Consider the following 21,036-nt stretch of genomic DNA (forward strand, 5'->3'; position numbering starts at 1 on the left):
TCACGCCGAGGCACGGGCGCACCTCCTGCGCCCCACGCCGACGGCCAGCACCACCCCGGCCAGTCCCACGCCGGCCGCCACGCAGATCAGCCCCATCCCCACGCCGGGCACCATCGTCACCCCACCTGCGAAAGCGAGGGGGGCTGTTAGCGCTCGTCACCGGGGCCGTGTCACAGGACCACGGGCGGTGGGGACTCACCCTGACCTCCCTCCTGCCGCTCTCCCACAGCGCCCGGGTCCCTCGAGAGAAGCACAGGGCCAATGACCACGTCGGCTTCAGCCTCTTTCCCTGGGGAGGAAGGAGCAATGAGGCGGGCTGACCCCACAATCCCCCGGGTGTCCCCTCTGTCCCCACGGGGACCTTACTGTTGGCATCGTGGCGGCGGAAGCGGCGGCCGGGCCATCGCTCCAGGGGGTTGAGCCTCCGGGAGAGCGCAGGGGACTCGCAGTTGCCCGTCTCGCAGCAGCTGCAGATGTCCCGGGTGCCTTCCACCGGCGCCCAGCTGCAGCGGGGTGGGAGCATCGTCACCGAATCCCACCCCCGGCACCCACGGAGCACTTATGTCCCCTGAATCTGGGTCCGCAACGCAGCCCCGTGCCACGCCGGGGGCTGTGGGATGCCGCCCAGACGTGCCCCGGCCCGGTGCGGTGGCTACTCACGTGTTTCTGGCTTTGTTGAAGGAGCAAGCCTTGTTCAGGGGGTCCGGGGCTTGGTCCGCTGGGGTCACCTTCAGGTGGCAGGTGATGTAGATCTGCGGGGAGGGCAAGGGAGAGCGGTGGGGGGACACTTGTGGGGGACACCGGCTTGGTTTGGGGCTGGTGGGATGGGGACACACGCAGCCTTACCAGGTTCCTGGCGTCCCCCGCGAACCTGAACACGTCGATCCTGAAGCGCAGCACGTCTTCCCGGGGCCGGGGGGTGATGAAAGCAGAGCTGGTGTCGTCCAACCTCCCATCAACCAGGCACCTGGGGTGGGACGGGGTGGGGGGCGGTCAGCATCCTGGCAGGTCCCCCCCCACTCCAGCTCCGCCGCCGGCGGGTCCCCAGGGCTCACCCGTTGAAGTCGATGATGGCGTAATGGGGTGAGGAGTCGGTGCCGGGGCTCAGGGCGGCCACGCAGCTGTCCACGAACAACCGCAGCGGCACGTGGCTCTCGGTGCCCACCTCCGCTTGGATGTTGAGGACGTCGCCCAGTTGGAAACCGGTGAAGGGTCTCTCGGCGCTCCAGTCCTCTGTAAGGCATCACCGGGGTGATGAAGAGGGGAGGGGGCTCCAGCTGTCCCCCAGCTCCCGTGGCAAGGCTCAGCCCAAAAGCAGGAGCGCTGATGGTTGCCATGGGGTGGGTTGGCTTCTCCAGTGGGGTGCTGGGTCCCCGAGCTCCTCCACACTGGGAGAAGGGTGGAAAAATCCCCGTTCGCAGGTCGGGATGGCTTCCCACCTACCGTTCATGAGGCGCAGGGAGAACACCAGCCTCTCCTCCGCCGACAGCGTGGAGCTGAAGGGAGCCCAGGTGGGCCGGATGGCGTTGCTGCTCACGTTCTCCCTCCTGCGCAAGGACCACCGAGCATCGGGACACGACCCCGTGCCGGTCCCCGGGGAGCGGGGTGGGGGGTACTGAGGACGGGGAGGCCTTACCTGGGGTAGTGGCACTCGATGGGGATGACGGCTGGGTTGCTGCGGATGATGACGGGGTTGCTGGCGGGGCTGGGGTCGTAGTTGAGGAGCGTGCGGTAGATGAGGGAGTCCGGTGTGATCTGGGCAGAAAAGCATTGAGAAGCCGGCGGAGAGGTCACCCCCCCACCACTGAGCTGCGTCTCCGTCCTTTCCCAACTGGGAAATGCTGGGGAAATCCAAGGAAAGGGAGAAAAAGCCAGGGAAAAGGGGATGGAGAAGGAGTCCCGTTCTGTTCTCAATGAGTTAAACTTCCTAATGGGCCAAAACCCGAGCGAAATGGGTCTGATGCTTTGCACCATCGGCGTGTCTCTGGCTGAAAGGGCAAAGCAGCTTTGGGAAAAAACCGCTCTGGTTTGGGGGAAATACCCACTCGCCCTTCCCTTAGGGTGTTCTTCGACGGTGCTCTGCGTCCGGCACCCAGAGCTCCTCCGGCATCACGGGGGATGCCCACTGCACGGTCCTGCAGCCTGGAGCTGCTCCGGGGTGGGGGGACGCCAGGCAGGATCCCGGGACTGGGGGAAGCACCGAGGAGGAGAAGGTCTTACCTGCACGATGCTGCCGCACTCGTGGAGGCCGGCGGCGAAGGTGACGGTGTTGTGGGCAGGGTTCAGCGAGGAATGCTTGCACGCCGCTGGTCCCAGCGTCAGGTCGGCTGCGTTGACCAGGCGGCCGGTGCCGAAGAGGTCCCTGTGCACCGTCACCACCAGCTGAGCCTCCTGGCACTGCACTGTCACCGGCTGCTGGCTGGAGATGGCTCGAGATTGGGGGTCCTCCACCCAGGACCCGGCGTAGGGGTCTGTCCGCGCTCCCCGGCTCGCCGGGTCACCCCAGGAGAAATCCCAGGGTGGGTAGGCAGCCACCTCGCCCGCCGCCCAGCAGAGAAGAGCGAGGACCAAGCCGCTTTCGGGTCCCATCCCTCCTTCTTCCAGCAAACCCCGGCACAGAGAGCCGGGGCTGCTCCTCCAGCCTTTATATCCCCCACCCAGAGAGCGGGAACCGTCCGCCCCTGGGCTCCCTTTTGGGGACCAATGGCACCCAAAGGCCAGCCCTCATGGGTGCGGGGAGAGGGGAGGCACGACCAAGTCATTTCCGGGGTGCTGGGACCCCCCATTCCCGGGCTGCCCAAGGCGAGAGAAAACATCCTCGTCAGCCTCTTTGGGGAAGTTGTTTATAAAACTCTGCAGAAGCCGGAGACGGGGAGACTGGTACAAAGTGGCTTGTTTAGGTTATAAGGTGATAAGGGGCTTTTCAAGGCTGCTGGGGAGGTGACAGGAGCGGGGAGAGCAGGGTCCACGATCCCCATCCGGGTGCTTCCCGGCCCCTCCGCGGGGACCATCCCTCCCCGGCGCCGCAGGCCCCCCTGGGACTTCGGTTTTCCGCTCGGATGCTGATGTGCTGGAGGGGCCGGGAGCCCACGTGCTCACAGCTCCAGCCCAAACAGGGGCTTTCAACATCCCAGCGGGGCCGGGACTGGGACGTTCGGTCAGCAGTAGCTGATGGAGAGCCCTCACCACTGACACGAGCGCAGCCGTTCTCAGCCAGGGCTGAACAACCCCCGTTTCAGCCTCGGCAGTGAGGTCATTAGCTGTGGAGCCGCAACCTTTCTTTTTTATCTCTGCTGCCCTTCCCCAGCTCTTTGGGTTGTGTTTGTTTTGTTGCCTTCAAGGAAACGGGCTCTGGGCAGAAGAAGCCGGAGGCGAAGCGCTCCACCCATCGCTCCCTTCCCTGCGCCGCAGCACCCCGGTTTGTATCCCACCCCCCTGGCGCGAGCAGGGCTGGGCATTGCCTGGCTCCTCACAGCTGGAGAACAGCCAAGCCTCATTATTGGCGTTTCTATCCCTTTTTTGGGAGTCTCTAACTCTTTTTCCCTGCCAGGTCTCTGCAAGCATCCTGTTGGTTCCGTATGAGGGATGTGCAGTTTCCTACCCCAAATCCCTGTCCGTCTCTAGGGATGGCCCTGGCACGCCTTAGGGACAGTGGAAAACTTCCGATTTGGATGTTCGAGCTGGAGCAGCTGAGCTGTTTCTGGGAAAATGGAAAGAAAGAGAAAGTTTCGGGGGCTGATGTTGGCCAGCCCATTCCTAGCAGAAATCCTAGAAAGAATTACGGACCGGAGTAAAACTTTCTGCCGTTCCCACCGGCTCCTTTCCCCGGGGAGCCGATACCCCGTCCCTACTGCTGTCAGCGGGTCCAGGACTTTGCCTTCGTGTTTAAAATACCTTGAGACTGGCACTGGTGTAGAAATGCCAGGGATTCCAGCAGGCTGAGCCCCGTGCGTCAGGGAGATAACGGCAGCGGGCAATGCTGAATCAGTAAATAAGCGGCTGCCCCCCAACCCCGGGGGAGAGCATCTCGGTCTGGTCCTTGGCTGCAAGGACCGCAGGAGATGCCTGGTTTTGCCCCATCGCATCCCAGAGAGCAGCAGCTCAGGAGCCAGCTCTGGGGTTAGGTCGGGGGTCTCTGGGTACCGGGGCTTGATCCCAGCGGGAGAATAAATCCCTCTGATGGGTCATCTTGTGTTGACATGGCTCAAATTCGCAGAGGTGAATCCCAGGTGGAGAAACATGCCCAGCCTCAGGGCAGGGGGGGTGTTTCTCTATGAAAAAGGGGATTTCTGCTCCCAGGTTAGCCCTTGCCAGGATCAGCTATCCTGTCTTTATTCCAAGCACAACACGACATTGGCCATGGACCAGCACGGTTGGGAAAGAGCGTGAGCTCATTTTTTTGGAGGAGGCAGAGACCAGAAAGTCCCAGGGCACTGGGCAAACACAAACCCAGTGGTTTTCCCCCCATTGCATAAAGGAGACTTTAAAGCTCATTTTTCCTTATAATGTAAAGTTTTAAGTCAAAAAACCTCTGATCACACGCTGAGGTCAGTGCTGCTGTTGAGCATCGCCAGGGCTGGGGATGCTGCCCAGGAAGGAGGAAAGCCGGAGAGCGTTTCCCCATCCCCAATTTCTTTGTAGACCAGATTTGGGCAATATTTGTCTCCCTGGAGCCTGCTGAGGTATTTTGGTTGAACGGCTGCATGGCAGCTGTGCCGAGCAGTAGAGAGAGGGGTTTTCATTTAAAACTCTCCTCCGTGTGCCTTGGCAAACAAGAGAGCTCACAACATGTGTGCCAATGGGTGGTTGGGGCACCAAACACATGGAGATGATGCTGATCAACAAGGAATCGGTTACATGATGATTTAACACATCAGCAGCCACAACTTGTGGTGGGGGAGGTTCAGGTGAGGAAATATTCCTTCTCCGGGAGGGTTGTGCAGCCCCAGGCTGGGCACATAGAAGTGGGGGATCTCCATCCATGGACATTGCCAGCCTCAGCCAGGCCAACGCAGGGCTGATACATCTGGTGTTGGACTGGAGACCTTCTGAGATCCCTTCCACTCATGTTTCCACACCCTCCTCCTCTCCCTTCTGCCCCAAAAGCAGACAGCTCCCATGGGATGGTGAAGACTTCTCCCCCTAAAAACTCCTACCTCACTGCAAGACGAGGACCAAACCCCCCCAGCAAGGTTCAGATTACATGGATGAGGAGAGAAGCCAACCCCAACCCAAAGTCAGCACCGCTCCCCGATCCAACCCAGAACTAATCTTTGAATTTTGAGGGAGGCCTAATTTGCTTTTAGAACCACGAGCAGCCAAACCAATAGCAAGGGAAGGGATGGAACAGGGCTTCGGTGACCCAAAGTCTCAAGTCCAGCTTGGCACCTTGTACCAAATTGATCCCGCTGCAAGGTGACCTCTATCAAAGGACACCTGGGTGAGGTCTCTAGGGTGCTGGATGACATCCAAAGACACACTATACCACTTGCCTCTGTCCTCCACAACCAAGAGAGCTGCCCAAGCTCCCCCAGAGCAAGCTAAGAGGTTGCAGAAGTCCTCCTGCCCCCTGCAAAACCAGCTCAAGAGGTGACCACGCTGCAAACAGGTCTGACAACAAGACAACAACCGCTGCATCCCAAGATGTTCACTGCTGCCTAAAGTGGGAACCTCTCCCAGCTAGTGGGGAGCAAGAGGGCTTCCGTTGGGGGCAGGAACATCTTTATGTACAGCCGCTCTGGTAACAGAAGAGCCCAAACTTCACAGCAGTAGGAGGAAGACGCAAATGTGACTCAGACATGTCAGAAAGCCCCTTTCTAGAGGTGGGGGGGGAAGTGGGGGCAGAAATTCCAGTCCCTGCCCCAAGGACTGTTTACACATAGTTGTATGTAACAAGCCTTGGCTGAAATGTATAAACAGTCCTTGGGGCAGGGACTGGAATTCCTGCCTCCGTCTGCCCCAGGAAGAGCCCAACCTACCGACCCTCCGGTTGTGCTCCCTTCCTCATCCAGCAAAGCTTGATTTCTCTCCCAGAAACCACTTCAGGCAGGAGGAGGGTGGTCCAAGTTTTACTAAACCCTTAGCTCCCCTTGGCTTATTGAGTAAGGAGTTACCAGTATGGAGCAGACCCAAGGAGCTCCACAGAAAGGTAAAAAGGTATGAGGCTAAACACAAGTCCACGCTTCTAGAAACAAGATGACAACCTCTGGCTGGTGTTTTTTTTGCATCAGTTCCCAGTTAGGTGCTCTGGGAGATGTTCATGGGGGTGTACAAAGCTCTGCTGAGGACAGGGCTTCAGGAGAGCGAGACCCAAATTGGGTGCAAAGCAGTACAGTTAAAGTTAGTGGGAAGATTTGGTTAGCTCAGTATCTCCAGGAAGACTTCTCCACTCCCCCCACCAAACCTCTCTCAGTCCTTCTTTTTTTTTATTGGAGAGACTATAAAAGTTGAAACTAGCAACTTAAACGGGGTTGCTGGGCTTTCGGCAGACAGTCAGAGCTCCTAGAACAGCAAGGATCAGGATGACCACACCAGCAACTGCGGCCAGCCCCAATACCATCCACAAGTGACTTGCATCTAGAAGGGAGAGGTAAGGAGGTGGTTACAGTCAGACCCAGGACCTGCCACACAAGCCACCCCCCCCTTCCCTGGGTTTGCCCTACCTTGTGAAGGCATCCTCCTCACTGGGTGATCCTGCCAGCTGTGGATGAAGAGAGGTCCAACAACAACATCTGCTTCTTTCACCAAGGGATCTGAGAGGGAGGACCTTTGAGCACTCACAGGCTTGTTCGAACATCTACCTCTCCCAAGCCTTGCATTAGCACTGAGGAGCCAACAGGTTGTGAGGCAGCTCCAGCCACCCAGCTCTGAGCAAGTTGCCACGACGGTGACAAAGCCCAAGAGGTATACAGAGACCTACCAAGCTGGGAGGGCAGTTCTCTCCGGACACGTCCTCCTTGCCATGGGGAGGGAGGATGGAGCCACCTGGAGTGCTCGGCCAAGCCACAGCTCCTCATCTCACAGCAGGAGCAGACATCCCGGGTGCCTTCCACAGGATTCCAGCTGGAAGAGAGCCTGGTGAGTAGCCCACCCTATGGTAGGAATCCCTCACATGCTTTGGGGTCTCCTAGGAGAGACCAAAACCCTCCCACCCAGACAGCCAACCCCACCTTCCTGGAAGGTGACACACCAGACAAGAAGCCCAAGCTCTTCACCTTTGGGCAAGCTGCTGTTCCAGCTACTCACAGGTTGCTGGCTTTGTTGAAGGAGCAAGCCTTGTTCAGAGGGTCAGGAGCTTGGTCAGCCAGCGAGACCTTCAGGTGGCAGGTGATGTAGATCTGGGGAGGTCAGGCAGAGCAGAGGGGTTAGGCTGTCATTTGCCTTTTTGGCTTTCCCATGCACCGTGAAGTCAGTCTCCGCTGGGGCCACCATCTCCCCAGGGCAGCTCAACCCCACCCTGCTGCCTTCAAGCCACTTAAGGGTTCAGCTATTGAAGCCCATCAGAAGGGCTTGTCTTGACCACTGTCGGAACTGGTCTCCAAGGAAGATCCTTGCCTCAGAGGGTCGTGATCCAGAAGCAGTAATACAGAGTGACCTCAATCATACATTGCTATGAGGCAGTTGCCTTGGGAATGTAGTTCTAGACAAAACCACATTAAACTTTCTTGACGGAGTGAGACTATAGCCCCGTGCAGGCAAGGGAGCTCGCTTGCTTTAGGAAGGACTTACCAGATTGCCGGAGTCTCCTGCAAACTTGAATGCATCTACTGCAAACTGAAGCACATCTTGCCTGGGTCTTGGGGATATAAAAGTCGAGGTGGCATCGTCCAGTTGCCCATCCACCAGGCACCTAGACACAAAAGCAAGGATCCCGCTACCAGAGATACCCGTAACCTACAGAAAGGTGTCTCTAAATAAGGGAACAACCAGCTCTTACCCGCTAAAGTCAATGAAAGCATACTGGGGAGAAGAGCTCCTGTCTGGGGTTGGGGTGGCCACACAATTGTCCACAAAGAGCCTCAGAGGTGCGTGGTTCTCTGTGTTGACACCAGCTTGGAAGTGGAGGACCTCTCCCAGTTGAAATATGGTGGAGGATCTCTCGCCACTCCAGTCATCTGGAAGGCGAGAGGTCACCAGGCACTCATGAATGGGAAGCCAGCTTGTGCTTTGCCGCTTCCACCCAAGGAATCCCCAACAGGCCCAAGGCCCTGGCTGCTCACCAGAACTGTACCAAACCCCACCTGCTCCAGGAGCACCAGGGCAATACCAGCACCAGCTGTGCCATCCAGGGGAAGCACAGCCACCTCCCTGCACCAGAGGAGACCCTCACCCAAAACCTACCATTCATGAGGCGCAGGGAGAAGGGTAGCTTCTCCTCGGAGGACAGGGTGGAGCGGAAAGGCGCCCACGTGGGCTTGACACCATTGCTGCTCACGTTGTCCCTCCTGGGGAGGAGATGCCCATAGTTAAAGGCTCCGTAGCAGCAGACAGGCTTGCTTGGTACTCACCCACGCTGGCTCACCTCGGGTAGTGGCACTCAATAGGAACCACGGCGGGGCTGGTGCGCATGACAACAGGGTTGCCAGCAGGAGCTGGCTTGTAATTTAAACTCATGATGTAGACTAGAGCATCAGGGGTCACCTGGGGAAAGACAAGACACATTATCCAGTCATTAAGAGCCCCATTCCTTGGCCACACACACAGAGCAGCGCATTTAAGCCTGAAGACTCAGTGCTGAAATGTTTCTTCTGGTCATCAGCCAGTATGCATTTGTGCCGGAGGCAGGCGAGTGGGACTCATCCTGCTGCAGGGATGCTCTGGGCTGGGAAGCTGCTCCAGCCCATCCCAGGACAGCCTCCGGTCAGCAGCAGAGCTGCTGCTCAAGCTGAGTCTTATTTTTTTTCTTCTCATTTCCATGCTCCAGAACAGACAGGAAGGTCTGTCCCCCAAGATATCAGAGGGTAACTTCTGCTCAGAAGGATTCAATTAAGAGTATGGGGGGAGGTACCTGCTCACCCTGGTGAGCCCAAGCCTCTCCAAGGGGAGAGGGACCACTTCAAATTTAAGTTTTCTGTCAAGTAGCTTCACGCTACACTCAAGCAGCACCCAGATGCCTCCTAAGGTAGACATCCACTGCTGGCTTGCTACAGTGGCTCCCAGCACCAGCTCATCTGGGCTCCACCCTGGAGGTGGCAGCAACAGAATAAGTAGTCCCGGGAGATTTAAGATATCTCACATTCATCAGGAAAAACCCAATTTCTCTGCCTCTTGCACACACTTCCCTGCTCATGCAACACCAGAGCTAGCCCCCGGACCAGACCCCCACCCCAGGGCTCCAGCCACCCCACCTTACCCTGAGGGTGCTGCCACACTCATGCAGTCCAGCCACGAAGGTCACCGTGGTCTCAGCAGCGCTCCAGACCACCGGCGGGCAGGCGGCCGAGCCCAGGGTCAGCTCTGCAGCCCTGACCAGGCGTCCCGTGCCAAAGAGGTCCCTGTGCACCGTGACCACCACCTGCGCCTCCTGGCACCGCACGGCCACGGGGTGCAGCGGGGCAGCAGCCTGCAGCTGGGAGACATCCACCCATGCCCAAGGGGAGGGCTGGGAGAAGGCACGGGGCTGCCCCGAGGAAAGATCCCCTCCGTACCTCCATAGCTCTGCCTCCCCTCTAAGGAAGCCCCAGGGGTTGCGAGCAACCACCTCCCCAAAAACCCAGCAGAAAAGAGCAAACCCCAGGCTGCTTCCAGGCCTCATCCTGCCTACCAGGGTCTAGCACAAGGAGCAACTGCTGCCTGGGGACCTTTTATAGCCCACACCTCCCACAGCTGCTCCCACCTCAGGTGATGCTCAGCACACCTCCCATAAGGGCAACTGGCAACAGCTGAGAGCACCCAATTCCCTGGGGAACCCATCCTGGTGGGCTCTAATGAGCTAACGAGGTGCTGGATTGGGTCCCTCACCCACAGGAGAGATGTGGAGTTTGCTGTGCAGCCAACTGCAGTTTTTTCCCGTTTTTCGGTAACAACCAGCTCTGTAAGATCCACAGAGATGTGTCCCACCTCCAAATCATGAGGCCCTTCTGCAGTGGGGTCGCCGGTGGATGGCGTGGGGTGGGTGACACGTTCCCAAGACAAACCCACTCTCTGGGTGCCCAAACTTGTCCCTGTCCCCAGCTCCTTCAAGGCAGTGATGATCCTCATGGAGCCGCTCACGTCAAGGACAATTGGGGATTTCCTGGATGTGAGGGACTCATGGCTGGCTCTTCTCTACTGAGCAAAGGTTGATTTTTTGGAGGAAGAAGAGGAAATTTCAACTTGAATTAGGTGGAAGAATAAAAGGAAAAAGGGGGGATCATGGAGGAGATACCCATCTGTTGCCCTGAACTGCATCCCTGTTTCTGCAGGACCAGACTCCACAGGATGGAGTCCACGCCTGCACTGCCACCCATATTTCCTTGTGTTCTCTTGTGTTTCCCGGGATTTTAGCAAAAGGGAGGAAAATGCTTGTGCACACGTGGCTGTTGAACTGTTTCCTGAACAGACTTGACCCCCGGAGCCACCGGCTTCCTGGGCAGGACTGGGATTGAAATGAGTGGTAGTAAAATAATGAATAGAATAATCCCTGTCAGGAATAATATTAGAGCTATCAGGTATTAGAAATAATAATTATTTCTAATAATGATTAGAATTCTTAGACCTGGGACAAAATGGTCCCCATGGTGTCTGGGCAGTCCATCCCGTCCTGGGATGATTCAGCAGCAGGTTGTCCTCTCCGTGGTCCCCAGAGGGAGGGGACCGGGGCAGGTTGACCCAGCTGAAGCATCCTGCAAGCTTCCTCGTGCCTGGTTAGAGGCTATAAATCAGGAGGAAAAGCAGTCTGTGTATTGAAGTGACGCCGGGGAGGAGCCCGGCTTTTGACAGGAGTCCTTGTATGGGGTTTTAGGGACAGCACAAGGACGTTCGCTTTGCCCCTGCCTCTGGATGAACGTTGGCATATTCGTTGCTTTGCTCGCACACGCAGGTGAGGAGCAGGTGAGATGCCCACAAGTTTCGGGCAATAGCCGTGGCTGAATCAGGCTGTTTTGGCATGATCCAAACCGGATAGCTGCCAGCGGGCAGGACAGCTATGCACCATCCGAAGGGAAATGACTTGGTTGTTCCCATGGGGAGCAGGCTGACGGGCTTTCTCGGCACCTCCCTGAGCAAAGAGGACCTCTTGGTGCTCTCTTGCTTGTCTTCAAGCCAATGGCTATCTTGGGGATAGCCGCACGTCTCACGTACCTGGGTCACCCCATGCTCATCATAGCTGCATTGTGGGCTCAAGGGGCCATCACGCTGCAAAGCACCCATCACCGCAGCACCCACCACCCTGCACATCTGCCTTTTTGAGCGGGTGGGTATTGTGGGAACGGGGAGAAAAAGGAAATCATTTGCAACGCACAACAAATTGGGAAAATTATTTATTTCTTCTGCATTTGTAGGCAGGCACGGGAGCCAAAGAGCAATGAGGTGCATCCCCTGACCAAGCAATTTCCTGGCTGTCTTTGAGCTTGGAAAGCAGGGGGAGAGGTAAGAAAACCATATCCCTGTGTGCCCACTTAGGAGGTTCATATCCGCGGCTAAAGGGGTCAGATCCTGCTGACCGAAGGAGGATTTTCAGTTCTTCCCACAGCCGTGTTCCACACAGGAGCTCACGGGAACAGAGCGGCTCTGCCCAACCTCCTTCCTAGCAATGACCACCATCCTTGGTCCTTCCCAACCAGTTTCCCCACCTGCTGTTTCTCCAGCTGGCTTCAGATCCCAGTGACCCCCCCCTCTAAACCCCAGACCAGAAATGGTTCGAAAGATTTCTCCCAAGAGTTGGCTTGATCCTTCCAGGGGGGAAACAAAGGCACAGCGTGACTGCAGGGTGTCGGATCTGAGCCAGGACATCTCCCAGCCCAAGCTGGTGTCCTCACCTCTTCACCTTAGCACAAGTTCAGATGAGAGAGGACAGCAAGAGACTGTCACACCCCAAAGACCCAGACTCATCACCCCAGGCAGGAAATATTGAAGGCAAAACTACTGATGTGAGCCAGGATTTGGTTCTAGGACTCATTCCCCGTGGGTGAAAGGGGAATGAGTACTGGAGAGGCACCAGCATCTTTCAACACTTTTCCACGCTCTTTATGGCTCTTCAGAAATCTTTGGCTGCCGGTGTCTTCTGGATTTCAGCTGACTGCTCCTCACGCTGGAAGACCATGACCTTGCTCAGGTTTCGGTCTTTCTTTTCGGAGCTGTGCCGACGAGCATTGATGAGACGGCACGCTTTCTGGAGCCCCTTCTTGGGGTTGTGCTGGTAGCAGTACCGGAGCTCAGAGAGGCCAATGTTGTGGGTGGCCAATGTTTGGGCTGATGGCTTGGTGAGGAGCTTCTTGGCCAGCAAGGGCTGGAGGGAGATGAAGGAGTCCAGGCTGGCTTGACTGAGGATCAGCCTGGCTTTCTTCGCCAGGCCGACGTCCAGGACCTCACACAGGTACTTCACGAAGCTGGCGTTCTCCATGGTGCCACAGTCACCAAAGTGCCACCGGAGGCAAGCACTGGCCAAGTTCTTCAGCTTCTAGTTATCCCTCTTGGGGACCTTCTCCTTAATCAGGGGCAAAATGTCCAGGAAACCACACACGACAGAGCTGAACTCCTCTTTCTCGTTCATGACCGTCAACGCTTTCAAGAGGGTGGGAAAGGGAAGTGACCAGAGACCAAAGCCACCCAGGATGGGCCTGTGGACAGTGTTGAGGTGGCACAGCAGATTCCTCAGACTGATGTCGTAGACACTATTTTTGGCCATCAAGCTGAACAAATATTTCACTGGATAATCAGGACTGGGAATATTTTCTTTCCATCTACCACCATCATCTGAATGCTTTCATTCTCTAGAGAAGAGGAGGGGGAAGAGAAAGAGGATTGGAGAGGGCGGAAAGGCAGAATTAGTCTTTTATTCACAAGGAAGATAAAACATGAATTGAGTTGCTCAGCCTCTAACAGCCCTCACCATCGATAGCGGCTGGGGGACTGATCCATCATTTCACCTATCTCCACCATTCAGTCACACCCTCAACTTCCAGCATCTCCAACGTCCTTCAGGAGTGTCCTTCCCATCAACACTAACGCCTCCTGCCGTGGGATCATTCCCCCCCAAAGGAACATGAGGGCTTTTACAGCTTTTTGAGGGTGGACTATGGAGAGGGGCTTGAAAAATAAAATCCACCTCGCCCAAGAGAGATTGGCCCATGGGAAGGTGAAGCAGGGGAGCCCATGTTGACATAATGGCGCAAGGGCTGGTTAACTGCCTGAGCAATCTCAGAGGAATCTCCCATGGCCCTACGGGCTCCACATTCCTCCAGATGTCCTGAAACTCAAAGGCAAGGCCTCTTGGGAGCTCAGGATATTGTTCTCTCCCTTACACAGCCAAGGCCATGGTGGACATGCCTGAACTGGGACATAACTATCCTTCTGGGAGATCTACGGAGATGCTGCAAACTGCCCTGCCTCGATGCCTACACCCCGTAAAGTCTAGCCGTGGCTTCACTGCTCTGGACACCGCTTACCTGAGTCATGCAGCCCACAGTTGCCATCAGGCACGTTCTTCCAGCAGGCTGTCCTCCTTGGCGAGAGTCATGGGGGACACCAAACAGTCGGTCCCAGGCTGATCCGAGCAGCTTGGCTGCTGTGGCACTCTCTGGTTCCACCCATCGTCATTGTCTTCAACCTTCATCACCTTCACCGGTGACGTCAGGACACTCACATTTTGGACCTTTTTTCCTCTTTGCAGGGGTGGAGGTAGAGAGCTAAGTGTACAAAGAGGAGCCCAGTGAGAGCGGCCTTGCGTGGTCAAGGATGGAGATGTCCTTTGCCACCGGAACACAGCTGAACAAGCTTGACCATATGGGCTTGTCCCTGCCCAAAGCAAATGCTCTGCTTGCCCAGATGGTCTCTGCACCTCTGGGGTCACCCAGCACCACGTCCTCATTTCTGGCATGAAGCCCCTGGCTCTCCTGGGCTGTGGCCACTCCAACCGCCTTGGTCAAGGTCCCCTCTCTGCCTGATAAGGGTCAGGAAAACTTTCTGCTTTGCTTAACGGCTGCAAAGGAGAAGATGGGACCCTCCCCTTCCTGAGCTGGGGGAATAAATCATTTTTATCTTCTTGCCTCACCCCTGAGGCTCCCAGGCTCCGCAGGGCTTGCAGGCAGGGCTAAGCCCTTCTGATGCCAGGCTGGGGCGGCTGGGGACGTGCTCTGCAGAGGGGCAGCCTGGGGGTCCCCAGCCCCGGTCCTGGGATGGCTTTTTCCCAGGCAAAGGCAGACAGGTCTGATGCTAGACAAGTCCTTCATGCACTATGGGACTGGAAACCAGAAGAGAGCTTGCCTCAGCATCTTAGAAGGCCACTTCTGCTTAAGTGGGGCTCTGCCTTTCTTGTGGGAGATGTGTTTGGGGGTCCCAAATCCATCACGACCAGTTGCAGTGTCTCTCCCTGGCCAGCCCTGGATGTGGGCAGGGCAGGGCAGGGTGCAGTCAGGAAAGACTCGCAAGCCACCGTGCCTATGAGAGCTCTTTACAGTGTGTGCAGCGGCACGTCGCACGCTGAGATGTTTGCACCTTAGCCAGAAAGGTGCCTTCAAGGGAGAAATTCTGCCCTGGCTCTGCAGCCCTCTGCCCAGTTGGCTTGGCTGAGCTCCTCTTGCAAAAGAGAACTCGGAAAGCAGCAACCAAATGCCAGAGCTCAGGCAACCTTGCAAGGGCTGAGGGGGAGCCCCAGATTCCTGCTGGGTAACCCCACGAGGCAAAAATCCCAGAGCAATGGAAGCAGAACCAAGTCTCACCTAGTGGGAGTTTTCTGTGGCTGGAGCTGGGGTGGCTTCTGAAAGAAGAAAAACAAAAGCAAGCTGAGAGGAGGGCGAGCAACGCTGGGGACGTCTGAGAGCAGCAAGAAAAGACTCTGCAGAAGGTGCAGGTGGCTCTGGGGACACCTCCTTGGAGGATCACCTCTTGGAGATGCTACTGAGGCCGAAATCCAGCAGGGAGCTTGCAGGCTGGGCTGGAGAGGTGCCCGTTCTGCCCAGCCGCCCGCCAGCTCGTTCACCCGTCCTTGCACTAAAGCCTTTCCTCCAGCTCCCCCATACGGGTTTGCTGCCCTCCCACCCATCCCAGACCCTTAAGCCACGTGCTGGGAAGGAAAGAAAAAAGCAAATTAGTAGAATCATGCTGTTCCTGAGCAAGTTATTGCCATGCAGCAGCGAGGGCTCATTCGCGGAGGAGATGCTGCCTTCTCAAACCCAGAAAAAGACCAATGCACCGTTCATCCCAGGAGAATTTATTGGAATAGCAAGGTGAGATGGAGAGCCTGGTCTCCACAGGGACCTTTAAAGGGTTTTCCAAGCAGCCGCAGTCCATGGCAAACGTTCTGGTTTGCAGAGCCTCACTTCTTCCTCCGCTTCCGAAGTCTGGTGGCGGGCTTCCCGCCACGCTTGCCCCTGGTGAGGTGCCTTGATTTGGGGCATTCCCCCTCGGAGGCTGGGCTGGAGGACTCCGAATGCGCTGGGCTGGCAGGGGGGGTGGCAGGAGGGGGTCTGCTGGGGGAAGGGGCTGTGGCAGCCGCTGGGACCAGCGGTTCATGATTCTGCGAGGTGCTGGGAGGGAATAAATCCAGCAGGTTGGAGGGCAGCGATGGCCAGTCCATGTCTGCGGTGTGGAGGTCCCGTGGGCTGGCCACGGGCTGGAGCAAGGGACTTACAGCAGAGGCAATGGTGGCCAGGGAGCGGGACATGGCACAGATCTCCTGGGTCACGGACACCAGGTGCCTGTTTGCCATGTGCTGAGCTTGCAGGAGGCGATCGCCGATCTTCAGGAGCTCATCTGCCTGCTGCATGTTGGACGTGGCCCAGCCACCAAAATCTTCCTGCAGGGAGGCCAGAGAGTCCTGGATGCTCCTGGGAAGGGGCACAGTGTCCCCACGGGCTGACGCCAAGTCTTCCTCTTCTTGTTCATCCCCCTGCATCAGAACGGCTGGAGGTGTGGGTTGGGTGGGGGACATAGCCCCTCCCTGGTCTGGACACACGTGTCCTCTGCCGCCGGAGGGGTCTGACACAGGGGCACAGGGCTGGTGGTGAGCAGGCAGCCCCGCGGGGAGACCTCCATGGGGTTGGCAATGCTCCCCGGGAGGCTCAAGGTCGAGGATCAGGGTGGTCTCGTCTTCGGACGGGGAGTCGTGCTGGGGAGCGGAGGTACCTGTCGCAGGGAGTGGGTCTGAAGGGAGCAGGAGGGAAGAATCAGGGCTCAGAGGGTCCTCCCAGCCTACTTCATTGGGGTGGAGAGGGGAGACGGAGGCACGATGCCTACCATGTGATGGAGACACAAGGAGTGGGGTGGGAGGCAGCTTGTCCCCAGGATCCCCCAAGCTCCGTCTGGGACGTCACCCCTGGGCTCTTCTATGGACCATCCATAGCCCATGAGCTCGCCCTGGGGAGCTCAGTGGTGGACACCCACAGAGGGCCAAGGAGGACACTGGTCATAGCCCAGGTCTGAAGACAGCAACAGGGGGATGGAGCAGAAGACCTCACAAAGTGTCTTTCTCCCATTGCTATTTTTCTCCCCATTTTCTGGAAGGATGCTACCACCTTCTGACCAAACCTGGATCCTCCAGCACACCTTCCCTGCACACACCACAGATGCCAAGGCTTTCACCGTTCCCAAACCACCAGCATCTCCACCACAGCGCTGCTGCCGAAGAGCAGGGGAAAGACCTGGGCAAACCCAGCAACGGTCATGGACCTCTTGCCATCCCTGTCAGGGAGTGCTCCCGGGGAACATTTCACCTTCCCGGTTGAATACGCCATCCCAAGGCGGTAATCAATGACCCAAAAGGGGAATTGCCCCAGACAGTTGTGGACGAAGGTTGAGCAAAGGTTGAGCAAAGACAAACTGGCTGGAGATCTGAGGAGCAGAAGTGGTCAGTGGGCGGCAGGACCCTAAGGCCTGGAGGATGGTTATGACCCCTGAGGGACCTGCACATGTCACCAGCACAAACATTTCTCAGGGACGATGCAGAGTTGATCCAGCCCTTCCACCTGCTTCCTCCATGCCAACACCAGCCTCTCCACACGCCCCATCTCCAGGTGCCACTCATCTCCCTCGTCCTTCAACCCACGGCATGGCTCCATCCCAAGGGATTCACCATGTTCCCTCCCATTACAACTGCATTTGGGGGACCACCGTAAGGGCAAGAGACAAGCATTGCTTTGGAAGTGATGGATGCAACAACGGCATCCCGTCCTTGGGGGAGGCTGGAGTGTGCCCACCGCATGAGCAAAGGCTGAAGGCACAGGTCCATCAAGTCACCACGTGGAAGGAGACTTGAAACCCACGGAGAATATGGTCTAACAAGGGACTATAACCTTCAACTCTGCTTTCAGTGCCCCCCTCCCCAGCCCACCTGGCCAAGTGCCTCCTCACCTGGGCGCCCCGTGACGCGCTCCACCAGCGCCTGCAGCCTGGCTCGGCACTCGGCCAAGTCCCCGGGCTGCGCTCGGTCCCCGGCCACCACCGGCTGCAGCCGCTGCAGCTTCTCCAGCGAGTCCTTGATGAAGGGCTGCATGTCCATCACCTCCTGCTCCGTGGCGTAGAGGCTCATCTTCTCCACCAGCCGCTCGCCCGCCTCCATCCGCCGCAGCACTCCCTCCACGCGCTGCAGCTCCCTCGCCAGCTCCCGCCGGCCCTGCTCCTGCCGCTCCTCCACCAGCCCCAGCAGCTCCTCTTCCTCCCGCCGGATCAGCCGCACCAGCTGCTCCACGCGCTGCCGGATCAGCTCCCGCATCTCCCGCTGCGCCCGCTCCAGCCGGGCGGCCTCCTCCTGCAGCGCCGCGTAGGTGGCCTCGAAGCCGCTTCTCTTCTCCTTCAGCTCCTGGCTCATGGTGCCCAGCTCCTCCTGCCTGCGCTGCGCCTCGCTGCGGATGTCGCAGAAGGGGGCATGCTGGCTGTCCAGCAGCGCGCACGAGCAGCAGAGCGGCTTCTGGCACTTCTTGCAGTAGATGCTATGAGGCCAAGCACAAGCAGAGCCATAATTCAGACCGTGCCCTTTGCAATTCATTCATTTATCAAATTGCAAATTCATTCATTCATTGAATTTAAGTTACCACCAAGTTTGGGCCTAGCATTTGGTTTTATACTCTCCCAACTGCAAAAAAATATGTTGGTTCACTATCTCCGCAGGGTTTCTGCTCTTCTGCTGGCCTGGCTGAAATCACTGCAGTGACTGTGCAAGCGTTATGGTAGACGTCCATCCACGCACTACAAGGGCAGTGAAGAAATGAGCTCTCTGCCCTTCCGTGAGCGCTTATTTGGGTTATATATAAAAATATAAGACCAAAGAGTGTCTCGTCTCCATAAGATGCCTAAGGCAAGAATATAAGAAGTGGGGAGTGGAGATCATCATCCATGCCTCATACCATGCCTGGTAGCCTTGGCAAGTGGTGGGCTAGGGACATGCTGAGGCAGGGGCTGCATCTGGGCCATCGTGGCTAGCATCAGTGCTGGCCTCCACGGATGCTCCGGCCCCTTCCCCTCTCGCTTGGACTTTCCCTGGAGGGCATTTAAACCTTCTCCTACATTGCACCCATGCTGTTCCCCAAATCCTCTCCAAGCTGGTCTAGCACCATCAGCAAAACACACCCTTCTCTGCTGTCCATCATGGCAGCTGAAGCAACAGGCCTTCTTCTTGCTGAGCTCCATCCAACCTCACCCTCCTTGCCCTAGCAAGGAGCACCCCACACGCTCCCCTCCCTCGGTCCACCCTGTCCCCACTTTCCCAGCATCAGCTCGAACTCGGCTTCATCCAAACCCTCCCTCCATGCCCTAGAGCCCACCGGTCACTACTTCCCACCCATCTTCTCCATGACATGGTGGCAATCAGGGCAGCAGAGGGACAGGGACACGCTGCTCAGTCCCGTCATGGACTAGCCCAAAGAGATTTGTGACAAGAAACCACCCAGGTGGGGACAGACCTCCTTAGACCTACCTTACAGTCTGGCTTTTGTGGGTCGGGTTGGAGCAGGACAAGTTACTGGTCCTCCTGGTGCTCTTGAGGAATTCCTTAGCAGACCCTGCCCTGATGTCCATCACCCTCTTGGCTTGGTGGCTCTCCCTCTTCAGGTAGTGCTGGTGGGCCTCGAAGCACTTGGTGCAGAGGAACTCCTCGCAGTCGGAGCACCAGAACTCACCGGTTTTCTCACAGTTGTTGCAGAACAAGTCAACTCCATCAACGATCTTCTTGTAGAACTTGAGCCTGGCCTGCAGGTTGGTGAAGAGCAGGTTGTCCATGTCGGAGATGCCGCTGGCCTGTGGGATGGCCGTCTGGCACACGGGGCACTGCCCAATGGGCTTGTCCTCGCTCAAGCAATCGAGGCACAAGGTGTGGAGGCAGGTGAGGAGCTTGAGGTTGGGCGATTCCTGCCGGCAGCCCTCGCAGAGGACGAACTGGAAGTCATCTTCTAGGAGCTTGGGGAGGTAGGGAGAGAGGAAGAGGAATGAGCACTGGGGTGTGTTTTTAAGAGCTTCTGAAACCACATCTCGGGGGGGAGGTGACCTGCAAACCCTGCTTGGAGCAACCAGTGAGGAACCACTTCCCACCAGCGCTGCCCAGGCCCTGTAAGCAGTCTGGAGACGGCCGTGCGCCGCGGTAAGGTTGGATGGCCAGTGCTCTGCTGAGCACTTCCTCTCCCTCTAGAAAAGAGAAAACGTCGCGGTCCCTCCGGCTGTGGGGCTAGGGGGGAGCTGCAGAGGGGCAGCGCAAAGGACGGGGCAGGGAAGAAGCACCTAAAGACCCCCAAATGACACCCTGGCAGGGTGGGCCCCCCCCCGCCTCGCTCAGCCCATCCCTCTGGCCTCCTGCCTCCCTCCCTCCCGCATCTGTACTTCCACAGGGCTGGGGGGCTGGATTGGGGACCCCCCCAGTCACCCACCAAAGCAGGGAGGGGGGAAACACCCCAAAACTCTTCTCCCCAAGGTCCCGCCTTGGGGCTGGGGACTCGCTGGTGGCCTGGACACACATACACACCCCCTAACCCCCCTGCCCCACCGGAGCCCACCGCCCGCATCCCCCCAACGGCTCTCCCCGCAGCAGCCAGTGCTCACCCGGCTGCCAGAGCCGGCCATGGCGGGGCGGGCAGGGCCGGGACCCCCCCGGGACCCCCCCGCCTGCCTGCGCTGCCTGCGCTGCCTCCACTTTCGGTTTCTTCTGCGCTGCAAATAACTCCTCCTTCGTGGCTGGGGGGGGGCATGCACAGAGCCAGCTCCCAGCCCCGGTTACAGACACAGCCCCCCCCGAAAAGAACCAGCTCAGCCCTTCCCGGCCGGCCAGGAGGGAAGAAAGCCGGAGGGGACCCCAAACACCCCCCCCCCAAAAAAAAAAAAAAGGAGCAGCATCCCCCCAGGAATGTATTGCGGGTCCCCACCGCTCTGCCCCACTCCGGGGGGGGGCAGTGCCAAAGGGGTCTTGGCTTCTGCGACCACCCTGTCCCTCTGCACCCTGCGGCTGTGAAGGGGGTCAGGGACTGTCCCCCCCCGGCCTTGGAGGGCATTTCCACATCCCTTTTTGTCCTGGGGGGCTGGCTGTGTCCTGGCTCTCCTTTGTCCTTCCAGCAGGACATCAGTACCCCCCAGCTGTCTGCACCGTGGGGACCACCAAAAAATGAGGGACCACCATGAAATTGGGGACCACCACGAAACAGGGGACCACCAAAAAATGGGGGACCACCATGAAATTGGGGACCACCACGAAACAGGGGACCACCATGAAATGAGGGACCACCATGAAATTGGGGACCACCACGAAATGGGGGACCACCAAAAAATGAGGGACCGCCATGAAATTGGGGACCACCACGAAATGGGGGACCACCACGAAATGGGGGACCACCAGGAGCACTTGGGGTTCACCCAGCTTTGGCAACCCCAAAGGGAGAGGGCATGGTGGGGCACTACTGTCACCTCCCCTCGGGGCTTTCG

The 21,036-nt window shown here is 57.8% G+C and overlaps 3 protein-coding genes across 3 annotated transcripts; all 3 read right to left on the bottom strand.

Annotated features, from left to right (window-relative positions):
* LOC132318000 (zona pellucida sperm-binding protein 3-like) lies at window positions 1–2,589 on the bottom strand. The gene is made up of 9 exons (XM_059823906.1): window positions 2,221–2,589; window positions 1,637–1,755; window positions 1,444–1,547; window positions 1,056–1,233; window positions 847–967; window positions 661–752; window positions 362–503; window positions 200–281; window positions 1–125 (listed from the first exon to the last, which is right to left on the bottom strand). Exons 1-9 carry the CDS (start codon window positions 2,587–2,589, stop codon window positions 1–3), a joined length of 1,332 nt encoding a protein of 443 aa, XP_059679889.1.
* A 3,871-nt stretch (window positions 2,590–6,460) lies between these two features.
* Window positions 6,461–9,754, bottom strand: LOC104256792 (zona pellucida sperm-binding protein 3). Its single transcript, XM_059823960.1, has 9 exons — window positions 9,353–9,754; window positions 8,522–8,640; window positions 8,341–8,444; window positions 7,937–8,114; window positions 7,729–7,849; window positions 7,246–7,337; window positions 6,920–7,062; window positions 6,663–6,752; window positions 6,461–6,576 (listed from the first exon to the last, which is right to left on the bottom strand). Exons 1-9 carry the CDS (start codon window positions 9,752–9,754, stop codon window positions 6,461–6,463), a joined length of 1,365 nt encoding a protein of 454 aa, XP_059679943.1.
* A 2,421-nt stretch (window positions 9,755–12,175) lies between these two features.
* On the bottom strand, window positions 12,176–20,190 carry LOC104257426 (PML nuclear body scaffold). Its single transcript, XM_059824105.1, is given in 7 exon segments — window positions 12,176–12,852; window positions 12,855–12,911; window positions 13,621–13,756; window positions 14,859–14,896; window positions 17,488–18,065; window positions 19,049–19,527; window positions 20,164–20,190. Coding segments are annotated over 7 exon segments (1,986 nt in total). The 5' UTR covers window positions 20,185–20,190.
* Window positions 20,191–21,036: the final 846 nt, after the last annotated feature.

This window comes from Gavia stellata, chromosome 13, assembly GCF_030936135.1.
Source record: "Gavia stellata isolate bGavSte3 chromosome 13, bGavSte3.hap2, whole genome shotgun sequence".
NCBI classification, from domain to species: Eukaryota; Metazoa; Chordata; class Aves; order Gaviiformes; family Gaviidae; genus Gavia; species Gavia stellata.

Bases quoted from the DNA above. Each gene is read 5' to 3' on its own strand.
- LOC132318000 (XM_059823906.1), bottom strand. From the start codon at position 2,589: ATGGGACCCGAAAGCGGCTTGGTCCTCGCTCTTCTCTGCTGGGCGGCG. The intron at 1,756-2,220 runs GTAAGACCTTCT...TTTTCTGCCCAG, and splicing joins AGTGCGGCAGCATCGTGCAG to ATCACACCGGACTCCCTCAT. The intron at 753-846 runs GTAAGGCTGCGT...CCCTCCCCGCAG, and splicing joins CGGGGGACGCCAGGAACCTG to ATCTACATCACCTGCCACCT.
- LOC104256792 (XM_059823960.1), bottom strand. From the start codon at position 9,754: ATGAGGCCTGGAAGCAGCCTGGGGTTTGCTCTTTTCTGCTGGGTTTTT. The intron at 8,641-9,352 runs GTAAGGTGGGGT...GTCTTTCCCCAG, and splicing joins AGTGTGGCAGCACCCTCAGG to GTGACCCCTGATGCTCTAGT. The intron at 6,753-6,919 runs GTAGGTCTCTGT...CCTCCCTCTCAG, and splicing joins AGAACTGCCCTCCCAGCTTG to ATCCCTTGGTGAAAGAAGCA.